This window comes from Pseudopipra pipra, chromosome 3 (assembly GCF_036250125.1).
Source record: "Pseudopipra pipra isolate bDixPip1 chromosome 3, bDixPip1.hap1, whole genome shotgun sequence".
NCBI classification, from domain to species: domain Eukaryota; kingdom Metazoa; phylum Chordata; class Aves; order Passeriformes; family Pipridae; genus Pseudopipra; species Pseudopipra pipra.
Window position 1 is genome coordinate 38,020,150 of NC_087551.1, and position 26,541 is coordinate 38,046,690.

At 39.8% G+C, this 26,541-nt stretch overlaps 2 protein-coding genes across 4 annotated transcripts in view; one reads left to right on the forward strand and one right to left on the reverse strand.

Annotated features, from left to right (window-relative positions):
- Window positions 1-19,654, forward strand: part of GREM2 (gremlin 2, DAN family BMP antagonist) — a 38,768-nt gene extending 19,114 nt beyond the window's left edge. The window contains exons 1-2 of one of the 2 annotated variants that reach the window (XM_064648706.1): window positions 16,116-16,194; window positions 16,788-17,416. In XM_064648706.1, the coding sequence (XP_064504776.1) occupies window positions 16,789-17,292 (504 nt within the window). In that variant the 5' untranslated portion in view covers window positions 16,116-16,194; window position 16,788 and the 3' untranslated portion in view covers window positions 17,293-17,416. Of the gene's footprint in view, window positions 1-16,115; window positions 16,195-16,787 lie in introns of those variants that run through there. The other variant, XM_064648705.1, reaches the window with a different exon arrangement.
- Window positions 19,655-24,141: 4,487 nt separating this feature from the next.
- Window positions 24,142-26,541, reverse strand: part of FMN2 (formin 2) — a 158,331-nt gene continuing 155,931 nt past the window's right edge. Inside the window, exons 17-18 of one of the 2 annotated variants that reach the window (XM_064648704.1) lie at window positions 26,326-26,407; window positions 24,142-24,900 (exon numbers count right to left, since the gene is read on the reverse strand). In XM_064648704.1, the coding sequence (XP_064504774.1) occupies window positions 24,874-24,900; window positions 26,326-26,407 (109 nt within the window). In that variant the 3' untranslated portion in view covers window positions 24,142-24,873. The remainder of the gene's footprint in view (window positions 24,901-26,325; window positions 26,408-26,541) is intronic. The other variant, XM_064648703.1, reaches the window with a different exon arrangement.

Here is a 26,541-nt window from a genome sequence, read left to right on the forward strand (position 1 = left end):
GTTCTGTGCATAAGGCCTGTTCCCTTTTCATGGCTAGTCACTGTGGTGTTTGTACCCTTTGACTGAGTGGCAGAGATACAGGCTGGTGCTCCTTGGCATTGAAGCCTTCATCTGAAAAATAGTATCTGACCAAGTGAACAGGTGCTGTTCACCTGGTCAGATGAGGTTTCAGCCTTCTGCTGAATGAATGCTCCTGAAAACTTATGTTTTTCTCGTTCATGTATTAGCAGCATCACTCCGTTTCTTACCACATCATGTGAATGTACAACTTATGCTTTTACCTAAGGAGGGCAAAAATCCATGTGAGTTCAATAGCCAGAACAGGTGACCAACTTTTGTTACGGTTCTGATGCTCTGTTTTGAAAGGGAGATTAGACAAATATTTGCATACAAAATGCATTATAACTTCTTAACTTCTGACAGATCTTTTTTTTCAAGCTAGGAATCAGCAGATTGGTTCTGTCTCATGAGTGTTGTTGCATGTCTGTTACCTGGAAAGAGATTGGAAAAGTATTTCCTATGACTTCTTTTGCCAAACAAGGTTACTTGTTTATTTGTTTGTCCTGAAATTCAGTTTTGCTTAATTTTTAATTGCACTAAATGCAGGGGTACATAGCATCTTCACACAAAGAGCGAGCCACCTTGCCACAATCTTCAGGGCTAGATCCTGAATCATTTGTGGAGAATCCAGCAAGGGTAGGTGTTAGGACAAGGAGGATGTGAGAGGTCATATGGCTAATGGAGAAAGAGTGAAGCAGAAAGCATCAGCATTTTATGCATCATGTAGATAATTTCTATGCAGTGTACCCAGTAGTTGTGTTTAATCACTTAAAACCTTCTTGGCGGAAGAAACCTTTACACTTAAAAGGCAGGATACTCAAAAGTCGGGCAGTAGGATGGAGAAGTTAAAGAACATTTTCATGCTCCTTTTTCCATGTTTAATATTTAGTTTAGCACCACAGTTGTAGAGCACATTTTCAAGATAAGATAAAAGATCCTCTTTTTAAGTACCCTATATTCATTGAGGACTTGAGACAAACAGTGCATACCTCTTTTGGAAATCTAGTCATAAGTAAGAACTATAATGTTTCAGACACTTGCCAAAATCAAGTCCTTGAGTCTTTAGAGCAGAATCAGGTTCTGATGGAGAGCTGGTTGCCTCGGCACATGTGCCGGTTGAAATACACCACATTTCTCATCTGGTTTCCAGCAGCCACTGTGGAGGAATATGCATCTATGATAGGGTTTGTCTCTGATGTGTCAGCCTAAACAAACATCTTTTAGATGCTCTTGGGCATCTGAAATGTTACTACTTATCATATTCTATATTATTATTATTATTATTGTTGTTGTTGTTGTTCTTTCTTCTCACTGCTTTGGTACAGACTGTACTACTAACATCAAACCACTTAGATATAAGGACCATGCATTTCTTGTAGGAAGCCAAAGCATGCAGTTCTGTCTGTCAACGCCACCTTTATCAGCCACACCCTCTCAGTTACATTAGCCTCCTCCACCCTGAAACAGTAAATTGGGTGACAGCGTTCCCAGGCCCCAGTCTGGAAGGAGTATCAGGGTGTGACGTGGCCACTGCCTGCCCATAGGTTGGCACTGGCAAGGCAGAGCAGCCCAGCACTGGCACGAGGGGGGCCCAGCAGCATCACTGATCCTGCAGGGAAAACAAAAAATCTCCTTTTTGACTGGATCTGCAAACATGTCAGCAAGACATGTGGCTGCACATATACCTGTGTCCTTTCTGGGGGGAAGGTGATTCCAGGAGGAGAGGGACTGTGGCTCACAGTCTAAAGGACCCAAACTGTGCCCCGGACTGAGTGACAACGTGAGATGATTTAAGCTTTATCTCAGAGGGGCATGGGTTGCAGCCAGAAATATATCCAGCTGACATTAATTGCTGTTCTGATTATTTCCCAAGGTCAGATTCAGGGTTTTCTTTGTGCCATTACTTTACCTGAAGTGGAATTGTACTATTCTATGAGGACTATATATAACAGGAATATGAATTTGAACTCACATCCTGAAGTATTCTAATCAGAACATAAAATTGAGGGAAAGAGGAATAGGTTTTAATTCTTTTGGTCTGTGAGTATTTTCATTAGGACTCAAAAACCTATATAACCTATAATGACCTTCTAAATGTGTCAGGGAGGATGATAAAATTCAGGGAGTTTAAATTAGGACCTCACCCTCTGTACCACAAAGCCTAATCACATCAAAATATGGTGGATATGGTATTGTAGTTCCCTTCAGACCCAGGACTTTTGTGTTTATTCCCTACCTAATAACCCAGCTTCAGCTGTAAAGTATGGATAGTGCCTCTCTGTGCTTTCTGCATTCCCACTAACTTTTTTAGAGGGTTGTGTTTTTTTGGTTGGGTTTGGGTTTTTTGTGGGTTTTTTGGTGGTGTTTTGGTTTTGTGGTAGGTTTTTTTTTTTTTTTTTTTTTTTTTTTTTTGTTTTTTTGTTTTTGTTTTTGTTTTTTTTTTTATGTGAGTCAAATTATCTCCAGTTCCTGTGGGTACTGAAACCATGAGCTTATGTTCATAAAGACGTTCGTGTTGCAAGGCTGGTTACAAGAAAGATAAGTAGCATACTTCGTCGGCCACATTTTTGGATGACTGGAAGGAGTTCATTCTGTTCATCTTCCACTCAGTGATGTTGGTGGGTTGTATGTGAAACACACATGATAAAGCAGGGGTGACAGGGAGCTGCTGAGAGGCTCTCAAGCTTTGTCTGTCTTCTGTGTGAGTGGCAGAAGACAGCATCACCACCCACCCTGTTGTACGCCTCAGTACCCTGCAGAAACACTGGTATATGGACACATAATCAATGTCACAGTCCAAAATAAAACTGCAGGCTTTGTAGGTGTGGGAACAGGTGTTTTATGGATTGCTCAGGTTGATTCAAGTGATATGTATGTGCCCGTCAGCTATTTCTAGTGTCTCTAAAATCTCATTTCTGGTTTCTCTTAGATACTTTGCCATGGATTTGGAAAGAGGCTTTAAACAAATAATATTTTGATTTCGAGGGGATGGAGAACAGTCATAGAGAGGACCTCATTAAAACTATACTATCTTGATGAGGTCTTTATGTCTTTTCTACAGTTATGCTGTAAATCCACTCAGTACCTTGCATTCTTAGGCCTGTTTCTATTAGTTTAAAAGTGCCTCTCTTGCTTCCTTTCCCATTCCAGTCTGCAGTGGCATTGCGTATTCTGCTTAAACTATAAATATATACAGTTTAATAATTTAACTAAAACTCTTTTTTTTTTATTTTTAGGTAAGCTTAGGAGTCCTCCCCTTCAACATTATAACAAATATGTAGATGTGGAAGTGTGCACTTGCTTTGATGTAGCTTTTTGAGTCATTCATATTATAAAACAAATTGTGTGATTTTGAGGGTGGGAAAGAAAGAAAAAAGCTCCAAAAATGTCCCCCTGTTCTTAATGAGCACACTTTTGCCAAGTGTCAATTAATATTCTTCAGTCTTTGCCCTAATTAAGAGCTTTTTAGGATCCTCTGAGAAAAAGGAGTTTTGCCAAATTAGCAGATTTTCAGACAGGTGAGCTGTTTTAGCTTTGCCTTTGCTTGGTACATTTTTGATAGTGTTTTCCCTCATTGCTATTCCCTTTCCTTTTGTTGCTCTGACACCAGCCATATTCTTATGCTGCCCAAATTATTGATCTGATACATATAAAGCTTCTCTATAATTTTATGCTGGAGAAGAATTACAGAAGCTGAAATAATCACTCAAAGCAAAAGCTGTTGTTCTGAAACTAAGTAAGGGAAGAGAGGAAGCACAGTCTTGTTTTCCTAAGCCAAATTCTTTAGTGAGCCTCCTTTCAAAATACAAGCATAAAAAATCCCATGGGGATGTGGTTATCATTGACCCAATGAGGACCATCATGCTATATGACTTGTGGCAACTGGGCCCCAAGGGTTCAGAGTTTAAACTTTTTGTTGTCTCTTCACACAATGGGAATTAAAGTTTTCAGAAGTGTTTTTTTCAAAGTTACTTTTCCACAGAAAGAGATATGGACATTTTTAGACTGGAAATACCTGAAGGTCCTAGTTCGATTTATGCATTTTTAGAGCTTTCCCATTACCGAGACAAAAACATATTTCATATTAACTCTGTGAAATGGTTTCTTGGCTTTTTAGTGTTTAATAATTTTACATTGAAAGTATCTTAAAACCAATTTTTGCTCACTTCTTTAAAGGGAAAATAAGGAAAAATTCAGAGTCAACTACATGACTATAATCAAGTACAATGGGACTCAGCAAGCAGCAGAGATGGCATTTGGTTGCTGAGCCATTACAAGCACTTTGCCAAAACTTTCAGCTGATCAATCTCCCTTGCTGCTTCAGTATGATATATATAATTTCTTGAAACAGCACTAAGTGGTTAGGATTAGAAAAATGGTGTAAACTGTAATGTATATGTTCTCTGACTACTTTGTAATAAGATAAAAGAAACCAAACCAAACCCTGAATGAACAATCTTTTTGATCACTTGTTCCCCCTCTTCACAATCAGTCTTGCATTTAGTGGTCACATATGGAGATGTTAGCTAGTATCTCACATTGTAGTCATGTCAAAAGGGAAGCTCTTGGCCACTTCACTTGCAAAATTCATTACTCCAATCAAGCACTGACATGAAATGGAGTTTCGGTATATTCTTCTGTGTAGAAGCATGAGGTCACCCAACATTACCAAAAGTGTCATCTCTCTCCTTTAGATTCAAGAAGGAGCTGCCTAAGTTAGAGCTGGGGAAGAGGCCTTGAACAGATGTGGAAGAGAAATGGAGCTTGTGATTTCACACTGAAACTTATAGCTAGTTGGCTAACTCTTTCCAAGATACTTCCCTGACCTTTTGAGATTAGCTTTCTGAAAGAGCCAAAGAGAAGAATCTCTGGATTTCCTTTTACTTATTGTCTACTTCTGCTGAGCTTGAAATTGTCAGTAATGGAAAAATACTCAAACCTGAGCTGTGGTGACACAGTTTTAATGGCTTATGGCCAAACACTGTAAAAACCCAAGGTCAGAATAAGCTAATAAAGAGCCTCCAGGTGCAGTTTATCTTCTGCTTGTGTTTGAGTAAAGAGGGTACCCAGTTACTATGAGCCAAAAAAATAACCCCTAAGCCAGGAAGTAGAAAAATTGGAATCCTTCCCCTCTGATGCTGCAAAATTATAAATGCAACTGAGGTGACAAAGATAGAAGCGGCCCTGAACTATCTACAGAAGGGGAGTTTTGGCACTTTTCCGTGTATGTGTGAGCAGAAAGGGTTGGTGATTGCCCCTGTGGGCTTCCTTCCTTCTTCTTTTGTCATAGGGGAAGTTCTTCCCTGATGTTGTTAAGAAATGTGTGAACTCATTCCACTCCACAGGGCGCCTATATGATGTCTGATTCCTTGTAACTTTTCTTGTTGGGTATTAAAATTGGGTCTTCCCACGTGACTCAAAAGTCTGAACTTCAAATCCAAGTCTGTTCATCTGTTCCTCACGCATCACTCCATTTCCCAAGTTCTGTATTTGACTGGCAGCCCAGTTCTGAGACTTCATCCAGCTCCACAGTTTCAACCATTGTCAAAACTGCCAAATGAAGGTCTCACCTTCCAAATAGTGAGGAGGTACTTCTTTAACTCTGTTACTAGCTTTGCCTCTGGTTTACTAGTCCAGCGGCACACTACTGAATCTCCTTTCATTCTATGAAGGGAGTCTGAAGAAAACAGCTTGTGTGTGTTTTTAATTACGTGTTTGTTCAGCCCTCTGAGGATGTCAGGAGCTGTGAACAGCAAATGCCAAGTGATTGCCAGTAAGAAAGCTGCTGACTGCAGTGCATCATAGACAGAACCCTTCTGTGTAACTGCCACTGCCTTGCCATGCACATACCAATGATATCTGATTTTGATTATAGTCTCTCCTCTGATGATAGTGCTGTCTCGGGTTCTCCTGGAGACAAAGTCTTGATCAAGTGAAAACATAAGCAATGGTGTAGTCAAGGACAAAGTCAGTCAGTCTCCCCCAGATTCCTGTCTATTGACTCTTCTTTCTTCCTCATTTTGAGAGAACTGAAAGGCTAACGATCTTCCTTTAAATGAGCATAACTTGCTGTGTTATGTTAGTCTAAACAAAGGAAATCAAATTAATTAGCCGAAAGACTGCAAATGTGCTGTGTAGGAGGACCTGTCATTAAAGTACCTCATTCAGACTCCTGTGGCTTGCTGTGTATTCAGAAGGATAGCTCTGGTCTTCCTCTCAGCAGAAGAGAAATAGAATAATAGTAGGCTTCAATTAGAGGCAGAACTATAATTCAGTCATGAGCAAGGAGAAAGGGAGGTGAGTAGGAAGATGGCTGCTCTGCAAAGCCTAAGTCATAAAATATAAAATCCCAATTTACACATGGCAACAGATCTTTTATGATTGAATTACATCCTTTATATTCAATAATGGACCAAGTCTGTAAACCAGAATGCAGACAGAGCAAATATTTACATTCTTTGGGTAATGATGGAGGGAGGATCACTGATCTGAACATGAATCAAAGCCACAAGAACATAGATGTGGGACAGCCAGGTGTTACTGTCAGCGTGAAGTGGTAGGTATAGAGTAAATTTCCAGTATTTTGATGTGAAATTTCCTGAAACATTTCACTGAAAATTCACCTTTTATTTACTTTTAGTTAAGTGATACACACTGTCAATAACAATGCATAAATGGTTATTTGCCCATTCATTCTGTGTGCTATAAGTTTTCTAATATACCCAGAAAGTGATATTAAAATGTATAGGCATTTCATGTTCATAGTGTATATCTAATTAAAATTTTATTTATATTCCTGACTTTATGACACTCATAAGTTCTGTACTTCTGTGGAGGTGCTATGATTTATTTTGGTTCATTTGATAGCTTTGACAGTCATAAACATTGCTGTCAATTTGGAAATATCAATAGACATGTAGCAAAATAAATGAAAATTCCTTTTTTTAATCTTACAAAACAACTTGAAAACAGGGGTCAAAATAATTCCAAACTGAAGAACTTGCATCAAGACATCAACTGATGCATGTACAAGAGTATCCAGGAAGCCATGTAACTCTGAAGGTTTTGAACTCCAAATGTCATCTTTGTTTATAGGCTTGCAGAAACACAGGAAAAAATCCATCAGAGCCTGCATTTACTGCACTTTTCAGCCCTCACAGGTTTGAATTGCATTTCAGTTGCGTACATGAATTTTTTCATACAAGAGCTTGAGTGAACAGGCTTCCTTTCAGACCAAAGCCCACAGCTGAGTCGAACATTTGAAACAAAAGTAATTAAACAGGGATTCTGATGGGCCATTAGTTAATCCAGAAAAAGTAACTGCAAAAGTGAGCCAAGCAGAAACCTCATTCTTAGGGAAAGAATAAAACATCTTGTAATTCTCCAAGTAAGTTTATGAACAAAAACATTACAGGATCAGCCCAGAGTTAACACCGTGCATGGAGTGCAGCAGTGATTTGTTACTGCCTGGCTTCCACTGACACATGGTGCAGTGCAAATAAGTTTTTTAGCTTTTGGGCCAACTTACACCCGGGGCAAGAGACTGTATTAAAAACTTTGTGTTGACCCACCATTGTTTCAAGGTGTCTTGTATTGCATGTGAACATAGGAGCTCATGAACTCTGATTTTCTATGGGTGTGCACAGTGTGCCAGTCCATCACAGTAACCCTAAACATCCTCTTTACTACTCACACCTCCTGTGATTCTAAACTGTGATATAATTGACTTGTTTCCCCTTGCCCCCTTCCCTGAAATATTTTTCATGCCTCCCTCTGTACCCTAGGAGTTTTAAACCTGCCTTGCTGTCCAACCTGTTTGAAATTTGGCAGAGGAAAAAAAAAATTAATGTGAGGAAGTGTCATATGTGTTGCTTGTTAACCAAAGGAAAAAAAGATGAGTGAATTTCCTAGATTTATCCTCACTGAGAAGAAAAAAGTGCTTTGCTGTTAATAATTCTGGTAAGGCACTTCGTTACATTTTTGCGTGGTGTAGACCTGGTTGCAGCTAACAGGCTGAATGGGGTCAATTCTTGTGTTATTTGCTCATTAGCATAGATCTTCTGCACTCTGTCCCCAGAACTGCTGTGAGTTTTAGTCAGGAGGATTGATGCTTTGGCAGGCAAATTCAAGCAGAGGTAAATCTAAATGAAAAATGTTCAAAGGAATAAATATATACAATTTTTAGGACAATTTTATGAAAATACAGCTGGAATGGCTCTTACAAGGGACATATTGGAAAATAGTGGGGATACATAGCTGAAATTTTGTGTGTATGGGAATTTTCCTACTGCCTAATAGAAAGACTAGCCTGCGGGATATTGTGATAAGAGCAATTCTTATTTGAACCATCTGTGTTTTTCAGCTCTATAAATAGGATATTGGCTTACAGAAGTTCATAATGTGAACACTAGACCATCAATAACATTTTAGATTTTTCAAACAGGAACATGACCATTTCAGTCATAATGTGTTAACTGAGGACAGCATCTTGAATAGAGTCTGAAAGAGTACAACCATCTGAATCTACCAGAAAATGTGGAAAATTTAAATGTTACTTCTCTGCTGATTAACCTAGTGTTTTTTATATGCAAGATTACAGGCCACCTATTGATTTTTAGAAGTAATGGCATTTTTCTGACCATTACGAGAAGCAAGCGGAAATTCTTTTGAGCACTTTAGAAATCTCAGATTTGTTCTAGAATAGAACTCATACAAATGCCCTCTTTTTGGAGAGGTGTAAGTACAGTAATGAATAGATATTGAAGATTAATGGTCTTCTCTCTTATTGTGGGCCATATGAGCTGTGTGTTCTAGAAGCAGTGTGTTGTTTGAAGCTACAAGCCATAAAGCTCCTAACTCCATCTCCGTTCTATCGAAACTCAGAGAAATTATATTGGAAATTTTCATACAAACCAATTTTCATTTACAAAACTATAATTTTTTAAAGAAAAGCTTGCCTAAGGGTAAAAAATCCATATTGCTTAGCAAAAAGAAGAGCACTGGTGCCATGCTGTGCAGTTGAAAGATATTGGAAATGGTTCGTTCTCAGTTAATTTCTGACCTCCAGTAATTCACTTCCCCTCTGAGCTCAGTTCTGGTCCTGCCATATGTTGATCAGTCTACAAACATTTGAAGTTGTGTTGCTTAGTCAGGCACTGGTCTTGGATTTAGATTTCTATGTTCTGTTGTAATGCAAACAACAAAAATATAATGGAGACTACTCATTGCAAAATAGTCTTTTGTAGTATTGATTCTCCAGTGAGGAAGCAATGAAATGAGCTATTGTATTTAAATGCTGAACTTTCCCCATTCTTGTGTTGACTGTCCTCCTTTCAAACAGGCTGAGGGATGGTCACAAATGAAGACATTTGCTCAAGCAACCGCTTCCCTTCAGATTTAGTTTTTAGTTTCCCAAGGGCAGAATCTGCTGTTTTCTCCTAAATGAAATGCTGCCAAATGGGAGTGTACCAGCTGACTTCTGCACAGAGGAATAAAGTTAAATGTAGGCTGGTTTTGCTTGCTGGACAAAATGTTCATGTGCAGACGGAACTGACTTGCCTATTTGGGGCTCTCTATCTCGTGCTTAAAAGCTAAACAATGCTAAGAAGAAGAACAAGTATCTTTTCAACTTAGTTCCCTCTTGCTGAGAGACATTTTTGAGATGCATAGCAGAGTTATAGGTTCTTTCCAAAAAAGCTCTTCTCCTTGTATCCAAGGAGTTTTATTTATTCCTTCCACCCCCTGACTGTAGCATTCTTCAAAACCAGGTTGGGAGAAAGAAAATCAACCTCATGGACAGCTAACAGAAATCTGGTTTTATTTTGTGGGTTTTTCCCTCCTCCCACTCCTCCTTTTTTCCCCAGTGTTGCATATGCTGCCAGTACTGATGACTACCCAGACACTTCTGAGTAGGACATCTCACTCTGCTTGGGACAATTCACATTGCTCACCAGGCAGACATTTGTCTGTGGTTGGCTCTAAAACCACAAGTTCCTGAAGCTGAAATAGCAATGAAATTTAGGACTTTTAATCATAATGATATTAAAAAAAACCCCTTTGTCCATTTACCTGCTAGTATTCAGAGTTCTGTGTATTCCTGTTCCCCCAAAAATGGCATTGCTGCATTCCTGAGCTACTGTAGGATAACAGTGCTTTTACATTCCATGCAGCTTTTGTTCCTTCTCTTTATCTTATTTTTCCTGTGTTAAAATGCTGACAGAGTTGTGGAATCAAATCTTTGCTACTGGTAAATACAAGGTAATATGAAGTTGACAGTGTCTTGCTTCACTGTATTACCTGGCTAACATTTACACTTAAATTCCCTCAAATCCAAACCAACAAACCTTGTAGCAGTTTTTTCCCTTATTTTCTTCTAGCTGGGAGATTACCTTAGTAATTGCATCTATTATATGTGTGTGTGTGTGTCTGTTTTGGGAAGCACTGGTATTTATCATGGATTTAATCACAGAGTGTGGGTAAGGTTAGAAGGAACCACAGTGTGTCATCTAGTCCAACCTTCTTGCTCAAGCAGGGTCATTCCAGAGCACATTGCACAGCTCTTGGAACTAGAAAATCTATAGTCACAGCTAAATTAATATGATGCAACATCCTTTCAGCTAGTTCTATCTTAGCATAGATTGTTCCCACCAGTGTATTTTTCTGCATACTTTGGTTTTGTTGATGATTTATATATTTTTCAATATTTTAAATTTAGTGTCTTCAGGAACTGTCCTGACAAGGAAAACTTCTAAATTCTGACATTAGGGGGGAAATGTTGTCCTCTCCTGAAGAACGTAGGCTGGGATCATTGAAACGGAGCTCCATCTCCCCCTGTCAAAAACAAAGCAAGAGCCTCACTGTAGAATGTGGTTCCTGAGATGTCTAGCCTGCAGGAAGACCTTTCCCAGTTCTTTCAAAGCTTTGTGGTGTTCCTTGTGGGTATTCTTGGCTCGCTGGTGTATAGGTGTTGGTGAAAGGGAGGGAGAAGAATGGATCTCCTTGGTGGGCAGGAGAGAGAAGGATGGAAAGGAGGAAGAATCTCCATCCAAGCCAGCCAAACTAGGAATTTATTATGTCTGAAAGAAATGTTTTCTCCCTCTACCACCTACCGCTAGTCTGTGATGCAAGAAAATAGCTTTCTTTCAAATCACTATAGAAGGTTCTTAGAGGGCAAGAATGGAAAAATTTCTGCCTGTAATGGCATTGATTTTTCTTTTTTAAATAATTATTGCTTTTGGTGTTGCGTGTACTGGTTTTGGAGACCGATTCTTAGTACTCCTACTACATAGTAACTCTACTGCCAGAATGCAGAGATTTTGTATCTGAATATCTGAATAACACATCCTAGCTTCAGTACCGTGTTTTCTGTGGTTTTTTAAGTTTGGTCTCCCCTGCCTCCTTCATGCTTTGTTGTTGTGGCTGGCCTCAGTCTTGGCAATTTAGTAGTGAGAATCTATTAATGATGGAACGATTTAATAAGACACCCATGTCTCTGCAAAAAGAGATGCAGCACAGTGTTCAGTTATTGCTGACACTGTTGAGACATGGAAGAAATAGTTTCCAAAGGATACTTGAAAGAGAAAAATTAGCACCAAATACCTCTCTTGCACAAAGATGGCTGATTAGTGTTTATTGTGGTCTTTCTGTGAACATTGTACCATTAGAATCATGCCTAACCATTAATAAATTAAATAAATAGCATTTTTGGCTTCCTGGTAGAGAATCTGATATTTCCTGGCTTCCCACATCTGTTGCTAAAGCCAAGTTTTAGTTCTTTGAAAAGCCATTGCCTGGCTTGTCTTCAAGGAACACTTCTTGTGTCCCATCTTAAATGTGAGAACTAACCATGTACAACATGTTCTTACATTTATATACATATGACTGATTTATACAGATTCTTTATCTGAGTAGGTCAAATACGAAAATAGATTGGGTCTAGAAAAATTTTTGGTAAGAGGGATTCCCACACTCAGCCACACTCAGCTGATCCCTAAGGAGAGCTCTCGTGTCTCTGAAGTTTGCAAGATGAAACCTGGGAAAGAGTGATGCAGGTGGTCAGATGTGGCCATCTGTGTATCATACTGTGGAAATGGACCTGATTTAATCTAGTCTGTAATGCTTGCCTTTTGATGGTAGTTAAAGAGAATCGCTTTTCCAAGGGAAACTCTTCAGCCATTAACTAAATTCAAAATTTTCAAAAAGTAAAGAATCTCTGAACTCGTTTATCATCTTCCCAGTCATGGGCTCTTATGATACTTTTGATATGTGTAGGATAGATTTGTAGTACTAAATTTTCTTCCTCATGAATCCATACTGTGACTAAGCTGTATAGGTAGACTCTCAAGTTCCATGACGAGACAGGTTTTGCAGGTTTTTGGGCTTTAAAAAAAATTAATTAAAAATTGGCTGTGAGTATTTTTCTGAATTCCCTCCAGAAGGGCCTGGTGAAGCAATGATTGTGTCATACCAGTATCAGAGACTGGGATGTTTCCAGGAATACTGATAATGCTGAGTGCTTTGTAGGTGTGCATGCTAAAGCAAACAAATGGGTCTCACACCTACTGATTTCCTGAGCAGCTAACATAAAATATCACAGTGATCTTCCAGTTACATCCCTCTTTCTTTCTGCCTACCTGCAGCTCTGAAGTAGGCTGACCTACAGAACAAGAATTTCCAGTCAGAAACTGCATCTTGAGCTGAGAAACTGGTCATGACTTTGAAAACCAGAGGAAACATCAGAGCAGTTGCTCAGCACAGATGGGAAATGCTGTTAAGTTCTGCTCTATCTTTCAGACCATAGCACCCACTTCTGCATTGGAGGACTTCTCCAAAATAGATGCCCTTGAATTCTGAAATCAAATCTAATGCTCCAATTCAGAGAGAACTTCCCTAACCACAAAACTATAGGCTATTTTTGGGGTTACGTTACTGTCTGTCCTGCTCTGAAGCTGGATTAATTTCAAGAATGCATGAGCTATTGGGCCAGAAGGTCGTACGCAGGAGAGAGCCTGCCTTGGTAGATATTTTATGTTACATAGTAATTGCATACAAAGAAGAAATACAGCAAAGGGCAGATACAGTGATCCTGGGTCTTCCCCTCCTGCTACAGTGTCCTGACCTCTGCAAATGACAGAGCTGGATCTTGGCATTCTTGCCTCCTTGGCCAAAAGAAGGATTTTTTATACTCCTGGGTACCTAATAGCTCAGCTCCATCATGCTGGGTTTGATGAATTTATGAACTCATACTTGATGCTGATTTCCTTATCTCAAGGAGAAGAAACCTTGCCATGTGAAATGTAAGTGCAGCCAGGCCTTGTTGAGTATCTCGTGTAAGGTTAAGTTCTTCTCAGTTCATGTGCTAGAAAAAAGGCATGTGGGGGAACTGGCAGGAGCTGGCAGCAATGCTTGAAGAAGTTGAAAACTGTCACACAGGAGCCTCCACTGGCTCTGCCATGGGAACCCCAGTGCAGCAGGAATGGGGGGTCCAGGCTGGCGTTGGTGCAAGTTGTAGAGGCATTGGTCTCTTGAGGCAGTTCTGGCTTGCATCGTCTCAACCACATGCTGTTCCATTTTGTTACATCTAAGTAGGGCAGAACTGCCCTGTTCTTGCCAAAAGCCAGATTCTTCTCCAGTACGTTTTGTGTTTCTTCTCATCCCGTTCTGTCTGCAGACAGACAGCATTCACCATGTTGCTTTGCATTCAAATTGAGTTTGCCAAAATGTTCTGGTTCTCTGGGATTACTGAGGTTTTTCTTCTCTTTGCATGTGAGCACCATAAATATATGGAGTCCTTGGCAAGTTGCTGGCACTAGGTGACCTTGTTTGCACCCTTACTTGCTTGAATAGAGGATTTGTGTGCCAGGGCTTAGAAAGGGGTGATTTGCAGGCTAGTAAAGGGCAACCCTGTGATTAGAAATTCCACGATCTGACAGAATGCACATTTGACCTGCTAGTGTAAGGTAGATTATTATTCTATTATGTAAATATTTTAAGGCTCAAGTTTGATAAGGATCAATGAGAGAAATGAGTGGTGCGTTCCTACCTGTCTGTAGAAGTACTTGCTGACACGTACTGCAGCATTTGGTTTATAACCTTACAATAGTGGCTTTGATTAATAATACTTTATTAGTTATAAACATAGACTTACTGAGCAAATCCTACTTACTCTGTTGCATGGCTCTCCATGTCTACATAAAACCATTTCAGTAATTAGAAAGTTACTATAATATTTCTCTGTATTGTAGATTTTAAGTTCTCTGTTTTCCTGAATTCCTACATAAGATTTCTACTTGACCCCCATCCTTGACACAAAAGGGAAATGTGTCCTTTCAACTTGCCTTTTATGATAAGAAAGGGTGGGTGTGGTAAGACAGGGCTTCACAGAACATAAAGGTTGGAAAAAAACTGTAAAATCATGCCAAGAAAAGAGAAAGGTATGGGGGAAAGGGTACATCTCTGCTTCTGATGTGCTTCTGGACCTGTGCTATGCCAGGATCAGACAAATGAGACTGGAGAGGCAATATCCCTTGTGTTTCAAGAGAAGAGTAGAAGAGTATGCCTGAGTAATGGGGCATAAGGCATCTTGTGAAAAGCTCGTCTCTGTTGTTTTCTAGAAGATGTAGGCTTGTAACTCTGGTTTTTTTCTCTCCTTTCTATATAAAACACAAACTAGTGGGGATCAGTTGTTTTATCTACTACTGAAATGCAGCCATCAGTGCAGAATAACATGAGAACAGTTTGAAAGGAGGCATGGAACACTATATTCAACTGAAACTAATTACCTGATTAGGTTTTGGCCTGCGTGTGTGGGTTGACATCCAATGGACTTGGCTACAATTCTTGCCAGCAAAGCCAAGTCTAGTCTTGCTTCATTTAAAGACTTTGGACAAAAGTTCTGGACTTGCATGCTGAATGCTAAGCAGTGTGAAAATAGGCCACTGATTTAAAGTACCCATGGCTACAGCGGGTGTCAGTGGGCAGATGGCATGGTTGCAGATGAATGAGCTTTTTTGGAATTTTAGAAATACTGGTTTCCATTTAAAGGTGGTTCTGTTTCAAGCACACAATCTGATGAAATTTAACTCTGCATTGGAACATCCTCTGTTCACAGCTATAGGATTAGCACTTTCCTTTCCTTCAGCACTTCAAAATTCTCCCCTTAGAAACTTAGTCAAGTCTGGCATTGGGATTTTATAGACTTAGAAAACAACCTAAGGGGATGTTATCTCACCTAGTCTGCTACAGTAGTTCCTCCTCTTTATCTCCACAGGAGTTAAATACATTAGGCCTGCTTTATTAGGTGAGAAGCATTTGTTAACACTGTTGTCTTCTTTTGCACCTTTACTGCAAACACTTTTTTTATCTTTTGGTGTCATTGTTTGGAAAATGGCAGGTTTTCCAGACAGGAGTACCTATGCAACATGTGAAGTGTCTATAGTGTTAGACATTATACTTACCAGTCTGATGGTAGTTTTTTGTCTTGCCACCTTTTTAAAGTTAAAAATATATAAAATCATTACTTGGTTTGAAGCTTTACTGTGAAGAGAGGAATGAGTGTTTCATCTGTACGCTGTTAAAAAATTATCCATTAAGAACAAAGGGGAGCAGAGCACTTTTAGAAAGAAAGTGTTCTTACCTCTAAATGGGAAGCTTCTGTGCTGCACCCAGTTCTGGCACTGTAGAGACTCTCTATTCTTGTTTCCCAGGGAGAATGATATGAAATGAACTGTCAAATCAGTTGTAGCAGTTCACTGGTGAGCATTGACTTCATGAGGAGATTTAGTACGTTACTGTGATATTCTGGAAGTGCTTTGAGACACATTACTAAAATGAATTGGACAAGAGCTGGTAAGAGATGCTCCACAGAACAAGAATACCTAATAGAAAACCACAGGAAAAAATATTTTTGCCAACTGGCTGACTATTTCAACTTAGCAACCAGATCATGCTCTACCCTATTCCTTAACATCTAAAATAAATATTGAATCCTCTCATGTTTACAGACCTTCTTAAACCATTTGCCCAAGAGGCGTTGCAGTAGTGAAGTCCTCGAAATTGTGTTTAAGCATTTCCTCTTACTGCAAAAATAAATCCATCAAGTTTTTGGCCTCCCACAAAGACAACAAATACAAGCCTGTAAGTGCCATAAAAGCCCCAAGAAACTTCAGAAGCAATTTAGAATAATAAAAATCGTCTTTTGGACACCCTGTGCTACTTCTGTGTGGAACGAGGTTGGGCTGGGTCTCGGGGGCTGAAGAGGCAGATGATGGGAGTTCACTTTATGTAACCTGGTATTCCCTTCCCCTCTCCTCTGCCATCCCCAAAACAGCTATTACCATATTGTCAGGAGCCTCCTGAGCCTTTGCTAGCCAGGAGTTTGCCTAGTTATTTGGGCCAGGATTTCACAGAGAAGGAGGAAACCTTTCTGGCTGAAGCTTCTGTAAAACCACCACTTCAGCCATCAAAGCAGCAGTGTCCCTGTGGGGAAAAAGCAAGTAGCTGGAGAATTTGTGGGGGGTGAGAGGGAGCAATGTGACTTTCCAAAGGGCCTGGCCTCTTCATGGTAAGTAATCACCCTAGAATAGTGCTAATCTCCTAGGAAAAGTGATGAGATTACAAAGGCAATAAGATCTCCACTTCTTCTAAAGGCATAGGTAAAGTTAAACTCCATTACAATTCTGTTGTTTGAAAATGTGTCTCTCTAACAGTGACTTCTGCTGCCATTGCAGGATGATTTGGAAATTTGCCTTGTCCGTTTTTCTGATGGCAACGCTGGTTCAAGTAACAGAGACCAGGAAAAACCGTCCTGCAGGTGCCATTCCCTCTCCATACAAAGGCAGCAGCAGCAACCACTCAGAGCGTAGGCATCAGCTGAACAAGGAGGTGTTGGCCTCCAGCCAGGAGGCCTTGGTGGTCACCGAGAGGAAGTACCTCAAGAGTGACTGGTGCAAGACACAGCCCCTGCGGCAGACTGTCAGCGAGGAGGGCTGCATCAGCCGCACCATCATCAACCGCTTCTGCTATGGGCAGTGCAACTCCTTCTACATCCCACGACACGTGAAAAAGGAGGAGGAGTCCTTTCAGTCCTGTGCTTTCTGCAAGCCACACAAGGTCACCTCTTCGACTGTGCAGCTGGAGTGCCCCGAGCTGGACCCACCATTCCGACTCAAGAAAATTCAGAAGGTCAAGCAGTGCCGGTGCATGTCTGTGAATCTGAACTCAGGCAAACTGTGAGAGCAGGCATATAGCTGCTGCTTGTTGTTGCCTCTATCAGATTTACTGCTGTCTCTCCTCTCCCACTTAGCAGACTGTCCATTTTGTTGGTTTGTTTCTTCTTTTCCTTTTTTTTTTTTTTTTGTGTTCTGTTTTCTTTCAGGAGGCATCTCTCCAGCAAGGAAAGGCTCCTTGACACTTGCCTACTGGAATAATGCTTTTTAATGGGCTGTGTTAGGCACTTCACCATAAAGTTTCATTGTATTTTTAATATCATCTGGCAGTTGAATCTTCTGGCATGGAGCAGGCTTCCAGAAGTTGGGATTGATGATCTAAGCGACCAGTTGGCTGAATCCAGCATTAAATGTTTCCACTGTGTGGAGTAAAGCCCTCTGCCCTACACTCCAGTTCCCTCCACATGTTGAGAACACCTTCTCTGTGCTTTGGTCTGGAGCTTGTTTCTCTTACCTGGAAGTGCTGGGGTTCTGCCCAGGACTGGGGGACACAGGTGAGGGAGAGTAACAAGGAGCAATTTGCGAAAAGCAAGTAAGACTCTCCAATGAAACTCAGCTTCTTAAGATGACTTCAATTGTGCAATGACAAATGGTTCTGGGCTTGTTGTCTGAACAGCAGATCAGAAGCAAGGAGAAGAGGGCGAGGCACTGGGTCAGCCACAGTGACCACAGAGCAGACTGAGGGTGGGTTCTGATGCTGTTGTGGTTAGAGTATATTGAACACATGGTCTCTGCAGCAGTGTTCATTTTGTAACCTAGCTATAGTAAACAGCTGTTTAAAGTATTATAGACCTAGCCATGTATATTTTCCTTGTGGCAGAATATGCCAGAGATTAAAATATGTTAAGAGACTCGGTTGCTAGGTCAGCTGCCTGGCTTAAAATGAACATGGTTTTACTAGGCTTTCTGTAGGGTTTTGTATGTTAGATATGTGTGTGAGTTTCTTACTCCAAAAAGGACAACATCCATCTATGACATTATATTTATGCCTGCACAGACTGGGGAAGGTGGGAGGGTAGTGAGAAAGGAGCTGAGAACACTTAAGGGAGTGATGTTTCCTTTAAGGTATAAAAGCACTGTCACACAAAGGACAAAATTTGGTCATTGCTGAATTGAATACAAAAGCTATGTAAGTGTTATCGAGTTTGGGAGTGGTGTCTCTCTCATGATTGGAAACCATGATAATGTGTTAGCATTAAAGGACAAACCCATCCGTCAGTGCCACTGGAATGGGTCACAGCTGTGGGAGCAGGGATAGAGGAGGTTGTGATTGCTGCATTACTGGTGGTGCACTAAGTTTTTGAGACCTGCACAATCAGTGTTGGTGAATGCTTGCAGTTCATTTTAAATCATACTATGTTGTTATTTAGTTGATGGAGTTTATTATGTCCTGTATATCCCATTTGTTGCAGTTCTGATCTGTATTAGTCCCAGCTGCATTAAAATCCTGTCTCAAACCGCCCCCTTCCCCAAACCAAAGCCCATGCGCTCTCAGTTGTCTGAAGCTTACAAATTAAAAAGGACACGCCGACTCCCTGATGCATGTCTCACAGTTCAGCATCTGCATCTAGTGAAACCAGCCTGCTGTGGAAGCCCCTCCCCGCCAGCTTCTTTGCATGCAGCCACTTCAAGGGGTTAATATGTTCAGCACTGTCGCCAGCTAGAGCTTCAGAGCCACAGGTCTCCATTATGTGACAGGCCTCTCTAAGAGGCTTTCAGGGTTGATCTCCGCAAGAGCTCACCAAGCGGTTTACAGGGACTGGCATGGGCAGGATGAGATTGGTCGGGTCTATTAGCCCTGTTACATGAACAGACGTTGCTTTTCTGCTGTGATCTCTCAAAGTGTCAGAAGTGCACAGGGAGACTCCTCACACAGGGAATGCTTTAGGGGTTGTAACTGCTGTGCTGTGGCATCCTGCCAGCCTCTGGATGGGGACCATTCAGTCTAGGCTTGAGAGAGCTGTTGTGGGTGAGGTGCAGAGGGGGAAGGTGGCAATACGGTCTACTAAGACTCCAGGGATCCCAGTCTCCACTTGAAAGGAACGAACTGAAAGTCAGACATTTTGGACTAGAGAGAGAAAAGCACCCTAGTACATTCAGTTAAGAAAAACATGCAAGAATCTTTACCTTTAAGCTATGCCCCGCCTGGGTTTTTCACCAGTTTGCAATATGAATATGCTGCAGCTTAAAGCTCCTTCTAGGAGCTGTGTTATGTAAAAACTGAGTTGAGCTTGTAATGGTTAAAACTGTATTTAATTCTTGTTTTATAAATGAAAACAGAAAATGAAGAAATGCTTTAAGTATAATGTAATTATTTTATAGGTCAACTATTAAATTATAGATTAAATAATAAAGCTACTCTAGGGTTATATGGCATCCAGGTGTTTTGCTTCAACAGCTTGTGTCCAGCTGCTCTCTAATCAGTATATGCTCCATCTTCCTTTTCACCCTCCCAAATACAGGTGAATGATGGCTCACCCTGATAGCTTGGGAAAACCTAACTACTTCTCCTCTTGTCCCTAACAAAAGTACCTGCAAGACAGGTACCTCCCTCAAAAGTACCTGCAAGACAAGAAGGAAAAATGAAATGCACTAGTCTTAGATTCTGGAGTGGATTCTGCATGCACAGATTCTGGTTTTTTTGGTTAAATGACAAGACAAGCAAAGCTCCACCACTGGCTCAAACACCAGCATCATTTGTGGTAAGAGAAATAACTGTTACCCTGACCTAAGTGGTTTTGCTTAAAATATATCTAGATCCTTACATAACAGGCACCAAACTACTCATAAGGAAAAAAAAAGGTATATCTTAAGATATAGGTGAGCTTTAATGGTTGCTGTCAGCTCTTGAATAGGTACACTGTATGTCACTCCAAAGATAGGGTAGTGTTTTGGGTTTTTTTCATTTCCAACTGAGAGAAAACGTAGTTTCTCAAAGGAAGATTTTTGTAATGAAAGGGAGTAGTCACATGGATGGATGAACCTCCATGTGACCAGAAGAGATGCCTGTCATGGGTCTTGAAAGAAGCAAGAACACCTAGACCATAACTAGCAAGGGAGGGCTATGTCCTTTATGGCACTTCTGACACCTGCAGAAGCCCTTTGCTCTTTTTCCTTGCCCATCTCTTGCCCAAATCCTCTCACAGTTCAGTGAATCAATGTGTTTGGAGCCTTTTTTTTTTTTTTTTTTTTGTAGCTGTTGCTTTTGAGAAATTAGTGGTTTGCTTTGTGTTAGCTACTAAAGTGTGGTCAGGGTGCCCTGCTCAGAACTGGAAAGTGCCTCTCTCAGTTGGCTTAAAGGGAGCTCAGTAGTAATCTCATCTAATGCCCCTTTCTCATTTCCAGCTGTCTCTTGGCCAGTCTTCTGCTTTGCAGGTCGCTTCACTGCCCAGCATCCACCTGAACCTCTACTGTCTGAGGCACAGCCTAGACTCCAGCTCCAGTTTTTTAAAATTCTTGCTGCCTGACTGTTGAACCATCATACCAGAGACATATGTTGTCATCCAAAAATCTCCCCCTTGTGGAAGCAATCTCAAGAGCAAGGCAAATCTCTCTGAGTAGATGAAAAAAGCCTTAGGTCAGTGGAGTTTTTTTAAGTGGAGTGCTGCTACAGACAGGAGAAGGAGGAGGACAGTGAATGTTTAGCTCTACCACTATGGAACTGTCATGCTGGCAGGGCCCCAATTTAGGGCGAGTGGCAAATGACGTTTTTAAGAGCTTAAATTTGAGCTGTGGTTGGGAAGCAGAGAAAAGAGTGTTGACTCAATAGGGACCCTTTATCTTCAGAAATACGTTAATTTTTTTAGGCAATGGACTTACCATTGGATGTTTTTACAAGTCAGTTGAATGAGTGTCAGCTACAGGTACAGTACAGATGGGTCTGTCATAAGCAAGAGAAAGACTTGGAAAACCTGTTCATTACAGATTGAGAATCATACATGGCAGACCTGAATGGTGTGGGTCACAGTTTTCTCTCTCCTCCCTTTGCTGACCTCTTTGCACCATCTTCGGAAAAACTCAACTTCATCAGTTTTTGCTTACTCTTCCCATAGCAGTTTAAAATTGGTGTAACTCAAGTAACTAACAGATTTGTCACAAACTCAGCTTTCCTTTTAACCTAGAGTCTGGAAAAAAAATGCAAATACTTGCTATATCATCTCTCAATGAAATTAATAATTGCTTCCACCTTTTTAAGCTGATCACTGAAAAATTGGGCGAGAAAAAACGTCAGTCTGTGGAAGATGCCTCTAATTGTATTCCCGCTGCCACCATTGGATAATATTTAACTAAGTTTTGGAAGTGTTTTGGGATGATGAAAGGTGTTACAAAAAAAGCTAACCACTACTGTGTCATGATGTGACAAAGTATCATGCTTCTGAAAGGCTTTAATTTGCAAGCAAAACAACATGAATCCTCTTAGCTCCTCATAAAAACCCAGATTGTTATTGTCAGCAAGTCATACCTGCTGCTCAGGAATGAAAGTCCCTCTTTTGCTGCTGCATTTGTTTAAGTAACAGTGAGCAATATGTGGTGTTGGTGATCAACAAAAGCTCAGAATTTTGTCTGTGAGAACTCTTGTTGGATTACAGCCAACTCAAAGTGTAGTGTGGTTAATGCTGCAGTAAATGGGGGGATTGCAGTAAACATGGGGTATCCGACATCTTTAGAACACACTCAAACAGGCAAACAAAAGAATATTAGTCCAGAATTCTGTAAGAAGTTGAGTGTGCCACTAAAAAACAAAGAGTGGAAGTGAAACTTACGCTGGTGGTGTGCATTGGACGTTCCATGGGTCAACTGTGGTGCTGAACATAGTGGGCTACTTCACATGGAAGCTTGAATAGGCTGGAGAGAAGCTATATAAAAGAGAAAGAAATTCAACCAAATAGATTGGACCTGAGTAAAATGAAAGAGAAAAATCTATGTAGCAGCACGTGTTTTAGGATCATAACATGGTCCTATGAGCTACAGTCAGCCTTTGACACTGTTCTTCAGAGATCGAGGTTTGCAAATATCTTCTAACATCTGTGCTGGAGATCCAGTGAAAAGTGTATGTATGTATGTATGCGACCATCCTACCAGGTCGCTGGATAACACACATATATAAAAAGGCATTATAATATGTGGGTATAACTTTTCAATGCACATTTTTGCCCTAATAAAAATTTCTTGAGACTGTTACTTCATCAGTGTTAATAGGAACAAGGTTACAAACCTGAGCCAAATGCACTACTGGACGGCATGCATAAGCCAGAGAAGTGAGTGATGTATAGTCTGATTGAGTAAAGGACTGAAGCTCTCACTACCACCACCTGGGGAAAAGGTAATATATCCACATAACTGGGAATTACTGTCACTATCCTTCCAAAAGACAAGGAAAGAGAAGCCCCATTTCCTCTGATCCCTTCACAAAAGTGTTTCCTTGATCACAGGAGCCTGAATGGGATGTGGTACTTAGGGAGCAAATGGTTTGTAGCAAACTACAGCACAGCTGGAGAGTGAAGAGAGAAGGCACTTATTTCATTATTATTCCTTTTATTTTCATATAAATTAACATTCTAAAAAAATTGGAATAGAAACACTAAATACAGTATTGCACATAGTGATCTTTGTTAGACGATCTGTTATTTAATTTAGTATAGTAATATACATACTGTAGGTACTGAAGAGAACAGGAAGGCTACAAATGAAAACATGCTACTGTATCCTTGCACTTAGGAGCAAAGTTACGAGGAAATAGACTATTGTTTACATAAATACAAACATGGATTTGAATCAGTGCCATTAAAATAGCTTTATTTTTTAAAGTTTCTTTTTCCATAAGTCAGTCATAACAGCAAATAATCTCTTATTTTCTCTTCCCCAAATAGTAATGTTACTCCCATCAAAACAAAATTTTAGAACTCCGTTCTTGGTAATTAATATCCCTGCCAGAAATTATCAGTAGTACAGAATTTCACATAGGTTTGTCAGCAACAGGAGACTTGCTTTTCACACAGTGAAAAAAACCATCTTTTCTAGTGCTTGGTATATGTGAAGAATAACAGATTCCTGAGGTCATATTTCGCACTTCCTTTTATGACACCCTGTAGGATATACTAGCCTCTGAACAGCTAGGAATGTCTCTTGACATGCTAGATTAGACAGGGAATAACGCAACCCAGCAGGTTAGAGCTCATTTGCCTTACCCCAGTGTCTTTCAGGCTCCAAAGCTGTGAGCATGTGCATCCAATTGAGTTGCACACAGAGTCTACTTTTAGGAAAAATGCGCTTCGGAAGAAAAACTTTATCAATCAGACTGATCGGTTTGGGGCTCTTAAATTAGGACTGGAGGAAGGGGTTGTTATCAGTTGAGCAGATCAAAATTGATACAGTGACCTCTGGATTGCAAATAGGAATTAAACGCTTGGTCTAAAATGGAAGCCCTAAGTCGTAGAGTTCAATCATTAACCTCCTAGTCAGGGACACAAAGCCTGGAGGAAATGTCTGCAATTCTGTTAAGTGTGAAATTGATGTCAATTAGTTGGTAGTCTGTGTTCAGTCACTAGAATTGGCTACTGTTTTCCATAAATGTTGTCCCCATGTGCATCTTTTAATGGCTCACTAAAGGAGTTTTAAATTAACTGTAAAGCTAGTTCCAGAAGGGAAGTCATGTACATGTGGCCAAAAGCCTGTCTGACTTAAGTGATCAGCAGTTAAAACTATACTATACCTTCTAAAGCTCATGTAAAAGTATTAGCTGCTTTATATATTAACAAACTATAATAGTCAAATCTCTCATACTCTCTATCATACTTCTGTGCTTTTCTGTATCTTTCTGTTTTTCACCTCTTTTTTCCTTTTTCTTTTTTTTTTTAATGCTGGATTTCTGACCCCCATACCACCTGGCATTCACTATCTGGCAAAAGATGAAGTAAAAGTATGCTGCCTTATCGATTTTAAAGATAGTTACAGTAAACATCTTGTTCCACAAATATTTAGTCATGGAGGGCAACCAAACAAGTTGGGAAAGCATTGATTATACTGTATAAACAGCACTTAACGATTCAAAATACAAACTACAAATGCCAACATGAAACAGATACAAACAGTTCACTAGGAGTAACATTTCTTTCCCTAATCTAAGTGCAGTGCCATGAAGTATTTGTGTTAGATGTTGCCAGTAGGAATGGAAATGTTTTACTGTACCAAGTAGCATCCTTATGAAGTTCAACTTAATGCAATTTTCAGCATGTTCAGAACTGATGCAGATGCTGCTTTTTATGCATGCTGACTTGGCCTATTTGTAATATACCATACACTTTACAAAATATCATTTTTGAGTGGCAAAGGAGATACAGAGTACAGGGGAAGGTGTTTCAAGTCCATACCTAGTCTATTGCTGGGCACTCCATTAAAGTGATTACATTCATGAATGAATGTACAATAACACATCAATTGGTGGAAAACTCTAGAGAACAAAAAGCAAATTTAAAAAGGTCAAGAAAGCAAATGATCAGGATGATGTAGTTTCCTTCCCTCTCACTCCCCACCCACAAGCATGTTGAGTTTTGGTAACCAGGTAACCATGGCTTTTGCTTTTCTTCTCTCAGATTTTCATACTTATCTTTGCTTTCTGAAAAATAAAATAAATTTAAAAAAAAAAAAAGAGGAATTGAGTGTACATAAAACCACCTCACACATACTTATGCTATGTAAAGCATAGAAATATATATCCTAATGATCAATTATAGGTACTGTAGAACTGCTTCACAAATAAACTTCCTTTGAAGAAGGAACTGAAGTAGACTACAGCTAGACACTTCTTGTGAAATATTTTTGTTTACTTTCCTTTTCACTCATCAAATTTTTCTAATACTGAAAGTCCTTGTTTCAGTGCAAATAATGATACAGGAATAATTAAGCAAATAGTTATTTCTTAAAAGAAAAAATATCAGTGTCTTTATATACTGCAAGATATAAGTTAGATGGAGAAATTCAAAATAATGTTAACTTTTGTTTTGTTTGGTTGTTTTTTTTTAAAAAACATCTTGATCTGTTTTATAATCAAATTGATTAAATGTAGTTTATCATTCCTTACCAAGCTAGTACTCCATTTACATTTCTTGCGGCACTAACCACAGCCAACTTTCACTAAACATTCAGAATAAGAAACAATAAATGCAATATTATTTATTCCTGTGTCAGATTATATTAGTTAGAATGCAGCATATTACCACATGCTTCATTTCCAAGATGTATCACAGTAATATAACCATGACTACAAAGCATAAAAGAATTAAGTCATGTCTCATGGTGGGAAGGAAGGGTGTGGACAGGGACACAGACACATGAAAAAATCTTCTAATATTTTATAAATATAAATGATGGCCAATTGCTACAGGTATCATTTAAATGTGAGGTGCAAAATTAATTTTTCACTAGAGGAATATTACTTTTTGGTAAAATCAGCCATGATCTTAGCAATGCTTAGGCAATCACAGGGGAAAGGTTTCCTTGAATGACCAGAATTACTCCTCTCGTATCACTGAAGTTATTTGTTTTCAGACGAATGGTGAAAGCACAGTATTATCTTTTTCTAGGGCTTCTATTCCAAACAAATCCCTATCAATGGAACAGAAGCCACTAGTATTTGATACAGTGATCCAGCTTGAAAAATGTGTACCTATCAAAATTCTTCCTTGTATGTTGTAACTGTAGAAAAGACTGAATGAGCTTGGACTGGAATTGCCTTTCTGCCTTTTAGGTGCATCCCACACCAAGACTGGGAAGAAGACAGATTGGTAGGGCGGGGCAACAATATGTTGATCTTGCTTGTGCTGCATCTATTTTGTGGAGTAATATTCACAAGCAGATGTCAAGTTTGTTAATCTAACTCCTTTAATCAAAATGTTAAAATTAAAACAACAACAACAAAACTCCAAACCAAAAACCAACTCAGAACAAAAACATACATCAAGAATAACATACTTATAAAATGCGAAGAGCAAACAGTAGAAAAAGTAATGGGAACAGAAGCATTGCTACAATTTTTACTTACAATTCCAGAATCATGTTTTGGTCTTATGTTGTATAGTGACTTCCCCTTTTTCTGCCTGCAGACTTCCTCTGCTTCTTTAACTCTGAAGAGAGGCAAAAAATATAAATATTCCCATAGACCAACAACATTTCTGAAGACAATGCATTATAGAGCTTACAAATTTAGGCCTGAGGACTTAAGTGGACAACTGTGTTCTCTGTATATTCATTAGCACGC